The sequence below is a fragment of the Vigna angularis genome, chromosome 10, assembly GCF_016808095.1.
Source record: "Vigna angularis cultivar LongXiaoDou No.4 chromosome 10, ASM1680809v1, whole genome shotgun sequence".
Lineage (NCBI taxonomy): Eukaryota > Viridiplantae > Streptophyta > Magnoliopsida > Fabales > Fabaceae > Vigna > Vigna angularis.
Window position 1 is genome coordinate 8,598,869 of NC_068979.1, and position 10,046 is coordinate 8,608,914.

General features: G+C 36.3%; 1 protein-coding gene across 1 annotated transcript; it reads right to left on the bottom strand.

The window, feature by feature from the left end:
• Nucleotides 1-1,046: 1,046 nt before the first annotated feature.
• On the bottom strand, nucleotides 1,047-1,822 carry LOC108334820 (E3 ubiquitin-protein ligase AIRP1). Its single transcript, XM_017570753.1, has 2 exons — nucleotides 1,801-1,822; nucleotides 1,047-1,723 (listed from the first exon to the last, which is right to left on the bottom strand). Exons 1-2 carry the CDS (start codon nucleotides 1,820-1,822, stop codon nucleotides 1,047-1,049), a joined length of 699 nt encoding a protein of 232 aa, XP_017426242.1.
• Nucleotides 1,823-10,046: the final 8,224 nt, after the last annotated feature.

Consider the following 10,046-nt stretch of genomic DNA (forward strand, 5'->3'; position numbering starts at 1 on the left):
AGAGCTGTCAAAACAGGTAACCCGGCCCAATCCGACCCGACCCACCACGGGTTGGCTCATTGACTCAATTAACTTTTTTTTCACCCTCTTCTTCTCAAATTCTTAACATGTTACTTTGATCGATCAAATTGAAACCGTAATAATTGAACCAATTGATATAAAAGAAAATGAAACAAAAGAAATATATTGTTATATATATTATAAGTTATCAAGCATAAAATTTTGCCAATTTAATTTAATGAGACATACGCAACCGTTTGACCAAGAAACTAGATATAGCCGTTAACAAAAATATATAGCACAAGATAAAACTGTCATGCTTGTAAATAGGTCTAAAAACAAAATCAAACAAATGATATATTTCTGAATTATGCAATCTATAATATTATCCATCTATTAAATTGGAGTCTTGAATGGATAAATTCACATTATTATGCTCTCTTGAAGCATATTCTTCTTTATCTTCATCTATAATATTATCCAATCTATAATCTTAGGGTTTTATTTGCATAGGGAACTTTTGGAAAGACAACAGCGCGAAAGACTCTATTGCTAAGTAAAGGTTGTGCATTTTGAATAATTAATTTAATTAATTTGATTTCAATAAAAATATAGAATTTGAATAATTAATTTAATTAAATTAAAAAAAATAGGTGAATTGGTGAGTCAATCCAACTCACCACGGGTTCAACCCGTGTGAGCCGGGTTCTTAGTGAGTCGGGTCAAAATTGACTCGCATAAAAAAATTTGCATTTTTTTCTAACCCAACTTGGCTCAAACCCGTGGTGAGCCGGATTGACTTACAAATTTCAACCCATTTTGACGACTAGTTTGTTAACAAAGACATCCACCAAACAAATAATCCATCATAGTATTTATTAATAGTCAAAAACACCTTTACATGAATGTTACACTTCAACCTATAAAGTTTCGTTACACTAATTTATTTCTCACAAACGTATAAAATTTAAATAAAATCTTCTCTATTTTAAATTATTGAAATAGTATACTAAACAAAAAAAACCCTAATCGTGAAACTTTTGTTGCTAGTCTTTTAGGATTCGCAAAGGTTGGCGACACATGGGACAGGTCTGATGGGTTTGTAGCCAGCGCGTAATACAGTTTTGATGAAAGAAGTGTCGACATGGAAGTGTGTAGCATTCAACATTGAGATCAAATTCATCCAAGCATATGCAACAACACTCAGTCCGTAACATCGTAGATTTCTTCAACAACGTGTCAACGAGTTTTTCGGCTGCTGGAACCATTCTTAAAAGATATTGTGTTGTTGCATGAATGCTGTTTTCAGTAACATTAATTACAATCCAGAGAGGAATTTCTGGGGGTTGAGATTCTGAAGAAGTAACGGCATGATCATCAATGTGAAAGATTCTTCGAATTTCATCAGCACCCATGTTTACCAGTGTTTCAATAATGTCAGTGTCGAAGAGTCTAAGCGATGAGGGTGGCGATAACGGTGATGACAGTGATAACAGTGGCGAAAACAGTGTCCGCAAGAAATCTGGACCCTCTTGGAACAAGGTTTGGCTCGGTATAAGAGTAAAAGGAGGACCTTGTAGTTGAAGTGGAACTAATTGAGAAAAAACTCTCATGCTGAATCTGAAAATAGCTGCAGGCATGAGAGTAGTGAGGCCAGTGCCCATGATGGTTATGCTGTACAAACTTTGATTCATCCCAAACATTCTCATGCCGTAGAATGGTCCTGAATAATAGCATTAAAAACATATGAAATCTTAAATTATGAGATTATTGAAATCAATATATACTTCTGAAACTTACCTGTTTGTGATGGTGCTGACATGATTACGCTCATAATAAGTCCTTATACTTTCTGGCTGCAGAATTATATGATCTTTACTCTTCTAAGTATTCTTCTCACTATTCTCCTCAGTATCTAATGGTCTTTATATAGAGGGAAATTTATTTGTTTGTTGATTGGAGATTAAAGATAAACGAAAATGAGGAGAGAGAACCAGAATAAAGAGAGAGAACGGAAATTGGGAAATGAGAGGATGAAGAGATCAAATACGGTAAGGGGTAATTTTGGAAGGAGCAATCTTTTAACCCTGTGACCTTTTCCATGTCACATTTTCATATTTAAATTTTATTCCGGGTCAATGAGACGCTAATATGTCGCGTTGTAGAAAAGTTATTAAAATATAGTTGTCAAAATATTAGGATCCTAAAATATTAGAAACTAACCAATAAAAAAAAGCTACGTTTTCAAAAAAGTTGGCAACTCTGGATTTTGAAAGAAACGTTTTCCTAGTGCATTTGTTAAACAAGGAAAAAGTATATCGCATTTTCTTGCGCATTCTGTTTGCATTTTGAATCAAATATAGTAAGTTAATTGACAGCTATGAATAAAGTGGGAAACACTAAAAAGTGATAAGTTTCTTCATAATATTGTTGTTAAGAATAGAATTGTTGTGACTAACCGAGAATCAGTCCCATTGACGCCAGTCAGCCCTGAGAATTTAAGTGATGAAAATGATCAAGAAGAAGCACAAGACGACACTGGTGGAACAAAACGCTCTTATGAGTCCACATTCTGCAAAAGAGTTTCACAAACGCTCAAGCTTTGGGGGGTCATATGAATATCCATAGGAAAGAGAGGGCCAAGGCCAAGCATTTCACCTTCAATTAACAAATTCAACAGTCATGAATCCATACTCTTTCCTTTTGTCTCAGAAACTTTGAACCAACAAGCAAGGCCTAATTAATTGAAAGCTCATCACAAATTCTCCACATGATTTGAAAGGTTTTATGAAGAAGTATCAGAACTAACACTGAGGTATATAAATTATATTGTTGTACGCTACTATATATACATATATCTGAAGAAGTAGGAGTACTATAAAGAAAAAAGGCAGCTAAATGCTTAACCTCCGAGTATATGCACGAGCATTTGACTGTTGAATATGTGTATATAAGGGATCAGCAATAACCTAGGTTTTTATCTTTTTTTTCTTCTGAAATATAACCAGTAAGTAATGCAGATACAGATTCAATAAAACAACCAAGAACATTACGTAGTTTTGCTAACAAAGACATCCATCAAACAAATAATCCATCATAGTATTTATTGATAGTCAAAACACGAATGTTACACTTCAAACTAGAAAGTTTTCATTACACTAACGTATAAAATTTCAATAAAATCTTCTCCATTTTAAATTATTGAAATAAAATACTAAACAAAAAAACCTTAATCATGAAAATTTTGTTGCTAGTCTTTTAAGGTTCGCAGAGATTGGCGACACATGGGACATGTCTGACTCGTTTGTAGCCAGCGCGTGATACATTTTTTATGAAAGAAGTGTTGACATGGAAGTGTGTAGCGCTCAGCATTGAGATCGAATTCATCTAAGCATATGCAACAACACTCAGTCTGTAACACAGATTTCTTAACGGGGCTTTCGACTGCTTTCAACAATGTGTTAACGGGTTTTTCGACTGCTAGAATCGTTCTTAAAGGATATTGTGTTGCTGCAAGAATGCTGGTATCGGTAACATTGATTACAATCAACAAAGGAATTTCTGAGGGTTGAGATTCCGAAGAAGTAGCAGCATGATCATCAATGTGGAAGATTCTTCGAATTTCATCAGCACCCATGTTTACCAGTGTTTCAATAATGTCAGTGTCCAAGATTCTAAGTGATGATAATAGCGAAAACGGTGACGACAATGACGATATCAGTGTCCGCAAGAAATCTGAACCCTCTTGGAACAAGGTTTGGCAGGGTATAAGAGTAAAAGGAGGACCTTGTAGTTGAACCGGAAAACATTGAAAAAAAGCTCCCATGCGGAGTCTGAAAATAGCTGCAGGCATGAGAGTAGTGAGCCCGGTGCCCATGATGCATATGCTATACAAATGTTGATTCATCCCAAACATTCTCATGCCGTAGTGAAGTGGTCCTGAATATAGCATTAAAAAAATATGAAATCTTAAATTATGAGATTATTGAAATCAATATACATGAACATAAATCACTACTTCTGAAACTTACTTGTTTGTGATGGTGCTGACATGATCACGCTCATGATAAGTCCTTATACTTTTTGGCTGCAGAATTATATGATCTTTACTCTTTTAAGTATTCTTCTCACTATTCTCCTCATTATCTAATTGTCTTTATATAGAGGGAAATTTATTTGTTTCTTGATTGGAGATTAAAGATAAAGGTATTGTTTATCTTTTTTTCATATCTTTTATCTTTTATTGGATAATGTAATATATCATTAGGATTTGATTTATTTGTTGTTGATTGCAAATTCAAAATAAAGGAAGATTGATGGTTTATTTATATATCTTTTATCCTTTTTTTTTATTAAAATGGTATTTTTATAGTTTGATTTTATATCGTTTGATTAAAATTTTAAGTTTAAAGTTTTTTTTAGGACATATATTTTATTATAAGTTATTTAAAATATTAAAATTCTCTTAAATCAAATATACTGAAGATATTTTTTATGATTTTAAGTAATTTATTTTATAATCTTTTTAAATTTATTTGAATTCGATTTACTTTATATATTTATGGTTATATAAAAGATAATGTATAATTTGTAGTGTGTAACGGTTAAAAGAAAATTTATATTAGCTGTAAATATATTTGCGGTTTTTTTTTTTTGTTATATTAGTAGTTTATATGTTTTTTTTTATATTTTAAAATATAGTTAAAGATAAAATAAGAATACTTATATATTTAATTGTATTTTTTATTTTAAAATATAATTGAATATAAAATAAAAATATAAAATGTTTACGCAAATTACAAATATATATATATATATATATATATATATATATATATATATATATATGTATAGGTTTAATTAAGTTTGAATTTACGATAAATTTGAAATTTTTTAATTTAATTTCTTATAAATTTTTATGGTTCATTAAATAAAATTACATTTTTAATTGAATTTATATTATTTAATTCTTTTTTAATTAATGTAACTATATGGCTCTTAATTGGGTGATATTACTGTTTTCTTGTCTGTCACCTTCTACTAATGTTGTCACCAATAAAATTACAATATTAAAAATTTATGATTTTCATAATTTTTTTTATTTTATAAAATTATAGAATTATAATACAATTAAATATATGTATTTAGTCATGGTAAATACGAATTCGTTTTTCTCCAAAATTTTATTATATTTTTACTTTTAAATTTTAATAAGCATTTTAATTCAATCAGATTATTTGTTTTTCGAATTAAACACCTTTCATTTAATGTTTGAGTTGTTTATGTTTTTTAATATGTTTTTGTTTCAATATTAAATGAAAATGTGTTTGGGAGAAATAAATCAAATGTTAGAATTAAAAGACAAAAAAAAAAGTAATTTTAAAAAAGTATTTTTTTATAAAAACATGAATATCATGAATGCACGCATTATTATGTTATTAAATGTATTTTTCTTATGCAACGTGTATGATAAAAAAACAGAAGAAAAAAAATCGATGGAATGATAGGATGATATGATTCTGTTACATCAAGTTTTTGTTTTCAGCAAGGTTGTGTGACTCAGTTGATGAACATTATTTTTGGACTAGTGGTCAATGGATTAAGTCTTACCTAGTGCATAAAATGTTTTGGTTGTTTTAATTATATTATTATTGACGAGAAGTACTTATATGTAAGATTATCAAATTAGAGAATTTACGTAAACTCATTGTGAGAGTCGAGTAAATTCAGTTCGTAAATTTGACTCGTAAATTCGTAAGAGTTTATTTCAGATGAAGAAAATTATATAAATAATATTTTAATTCAAATAAGTTTACAAAATTATATAACTTTAAATAAATAAAGTTTATAGTTATATTGTTCATAAAAATAAATATTATAAAATATAAATATTTGAATTATTGTTTTTTTTTTATGCATTTCATTAAATATATAACTTTTAAGCTCGAACACGATTCTACTGATTTTACAGTCGATTTTATTGAGTTTACGTAGAAAACGAGTTTACTTCCGAGACTCGGAAGCTATGTTTGGAAACATAAACTCGTAAGAGTTTAACAGTTAACTCTATGCTTATATGTTTATATGTTAATGGTAAATGATATAATGAATTGAATGTTGATAGTTTGATGGTTGATATGGTTGTTGGATACTCAAAGAGAACGAGGTTCAAACCTTGGTTAGTGTGTTATGCACCTGATGCTTGTGTTAACGTTGGGTGATGTTATATGTAAAACATGTTCTGTTGATCGTAGTTGGTTGTTGGCTATGTGGCTTGATAATTGTTTGTCTTTGGTTAGAAGAATTAATTTGATTTTAAGTACTGTTGTACATAATGGTAGTACTATAGGTATTAGAAGGTGAACATGGCTTAACATAAAACTGGAAGAAAGCTACATGATTAGGAGTGAATCATGTTTAGCTGTTGGGGTGAATTATTGGTGAAAGCATAAATGAGAAATTGATTATAGAGTGGTTTTTTCTTCTGAGTATAATTTAGGTTTAATAGGTTCGGAGGTCCTTATATTTGTGGGTTCGTTTCAATTGGGTCCTCCAATTTTGAAAGTGATCAATTTGGTCCCTAATTTAATAAAATTGAGTCAATAATACCCTTTCCGTTAAATATAATGGACGACGTTAACTTTTTAAACATGTGGCATGTTGAGGCATCCTTTTATTTGCAGGTGGCACAGTTTTATTTGAAGGATGCTTCAACATACCACATGTTTAAAAAGTTAATGACGTCCATTGCATTTAACGGAAAGGGTATTATTGACTCAATTTTATTAAATTAGGGACCAAATTGATCACTTTCAAAATTGGAGGACCCAATTGAAACGAACCCACAAATATAAGGACCTCCGAACCTATTAAACCTATAATTTACCATGCGGTGTAGCTTTGATTTTTCTCTTTGAATTAACATGTCAGTGATATATTTATTCTTCATAGTGCTTAGTGATTAATATATTTCATTCATTTTACTTCGTTGACTCCTTTTCATAATTACATACATTTGGATGTGCTAATTAACTTTTTCTTAAGTTATGTTATGTAGTAAGATATTTATTACATAAAATATCTTAAATATTATATTTATTATATAAAATATCTTAGATATTTTAAACAGTTAAGATATTTATAAGTAACTAACCACATTTTTAGGTAAGGTGGTTATTTTTATCTTGCTTATAAATACAGTAACAGGGCAAAAGTTCAGGTACGTTCTCTTTATGTCTAGAGACCCTAAATAATATTTCAGAGCAGTATCATAATCACTCTCTTGAGAGCTGAGGCTCCATAACTCACATCTGACTTGAGCGTCAGAGTATCTTTGCAGGTACCTCCCCCTCCTTTGGCGAGTATGAACAACAACAATTGGAGAAGACCAAGCGTCCCAGACAGCCAGGAGCAACAAAGACACACCGGACAACATTTACACAGAAACATTTTGGCGCCCACCGTGGGGTCGAGTGCAATCCCAAAGAAGCCACAAGTGGAGCCTCGGCCTCGACGAATCACTTCTTCGGATAAAGCTACTCCATCAAGGTGAAGCCGCCGCATCACCGCCAAGAATCTCCTCCGCGAGCCATTGACGCCACCTTAAGCACCTCTGCGAAATCGCGCCAGTGGGCACCTCAGCGAAATCACACCCCTTTGCGAAATCACACCCCTTTGCGGGTCAGATCCAGCGCAAAAACATATCTGTTCTATAGGCTCGTACCCCTGTATCCTTAAGTTCTAAGGAGACAGGAACTGAAATCTGGTGGATGAACAAAGACTCTGTGATCAGAGCGTGATTAACGGCTAGATGATCTTCTCTTCCGTTTAGTGAAATCCCTAACTGCAGAGGATCGTTTCTCAGCAGGCGCAGGAAAAAGTGGAACCTTAAATCCCCAAATTGAGCTCAGGTTCTGACTCTTCGTCTTCAATGGCAAACTCTTTTCTGAAAACTACACCCAACGTGCTCCAAAGACAACCCCAAACCGGGCCCTGTCCTGACCGCCCATCGCCGTCGTGATTTAAGAGCCGCTGTCGCGCTTATCCTCTTCAGTGTCGTAGCGTTGGTTCCATCCTCCATCATCTCCAAACTCCATCAAGTGCAGCTCAAGCGACAACCACACCAGGGCCATCGCCATCAAATCCGCCAGTCCATCCCAAGCCTGGGGACTCCATGGTCTTCGATCACCTTGGATCGCGGCTTCCGTCGATGACAACCTCAGGATCGGCCGTTCTGCAGTGTGGCTGATTCTAGGGTTTTTTGGAGCAGAAAGGGATTTTACAGAGAGGCGAGAAGAAGACGGTTGTTACCCAGGGTAAACCCTTTCGGTGTCTTGTCAGACCCATTCTCCACGTCTTCCGCAACCCTCGCGCAATCCACGCGTCGTTCGGTTCTGCCTCCACGTCATCCAACCCAATTTCTATTCCCCAAACTTCAACAACGTTCGTCCACCCGTCTCAACGACGTTCGGACGCTTGGACTCAACCGTTCGACATTCGTCTCATTGATGTTCGGCGTCTTGGCCTCAACCGTTCGACCTTCCTTATTGATGTTCGGTCTCTAGCGCTCGGCCTCACGTGCCACACGGCCGCTCGACAACCTATGTGTCGAGCGTACAAACAGTCCTCACGATCGGCCTCACATGTCACTCGGCCTTTACCGCTCGACCATACATCGACACGAGCGCTCCAACATTCGTCCATACTTTTGTTCGGCTTCCTGATGTTCGACACCTCGGCGTCACTAACGTTCGGCAGCTTGGCCTCCAGCGTCCGACACTCAGTCTCCTTGATTTCTAACGTTCCAGAATTCGATCTCACAGACGTTCGACCCTACTGATGGTCCGTCATTCGGTGCAACTAACGTTCGGGCTCACTGCCATTCGACTAAACTGATGCTCGCCCATTGGTCCTGACGTTCGGCATCTTGGCTTCAACCTTTCGGCCAATCGCTTCATTAACATTCGGCAATTCCCGCAGGAAGCATTCGGTCATTCGACCTCAATAACGTTTGTCCACTCGGATCGACAGCGAGGCCATCAGTGACCATAAGCGCTGCAGCACTCAACCGAACGACAGTGAGGCCGGATGACCGAAATTCTCGCTATTCGCCCCCACAAATATTTTGGTCATCCGACCGCACCATTCGGCCTCCTTGGCGATCAACCATTCGGCGCACTCCAAAGTCGTCCACCTTGGTCGACCGACAAGACAGAGTGTCGATCGTGACTGATCGACAAAAACTTCTTCATTGTCGTTCGGCCATTTCCTAGTCGACCATCACGAATAAGCCGCCACCTAGGTCGTCCACCTTGGTCGACAGCAAGACCGAGTGTCGACCGTGACCGATCGACAAAACCTTCCTCATCACCGTTTGACAATGTCCAGATTGACCATTCCGTGGCCACAAGCGTTCCACTACTCGTCCGTCCGGCCTCACCTTTTGTCGGTTCTTCATCCTCAAATACTCCAGCATGCGGACACTCGGCTCAATCAGCATTTGGTCATTCGACCAAAATGATGCTCAGTTATTGAGCATCCCTGATGTTCATCCACTCGGACCCCAACGTTCGGCCACCCGTGGCCTCAACAGTTCGGCCACCCGCCTCAATAACGTTCGTCCACTTGGATCCACAAGCGTTCGCCCATTCGACTCAACCTGATGCTCGCACATTGGTCCTCAATGACGTTCGGCGTCTTGGCCTCAACCGTTCGGCCAACAACTTTCATTGATGTTCGGAAAAAATCAGGATGAAGCGTTTCAGCATTCGTTCTGACGGCCGTTCGGCCTAAAGCGTTCGGCATTTCGCTCACCATTGACGTTCGGTCTCTACCGCTCGACCATACATCTACACGAGCACTCAAGCATTGGGCCATTCGACCCCACTGATGATCAGCCAGTCGGACTCAATAACGTTCGTCGGCTTGCCTCAGTCGTTCAGCTGTAGGTCTCAATGACGTTCGGCCGCCTGGCCTCCACCCTTTCGCCTCAGTCGTTCGGCGATTTGCGTCTCAAGCATTCCAGCATTCGTTTTCACGAACGCTCG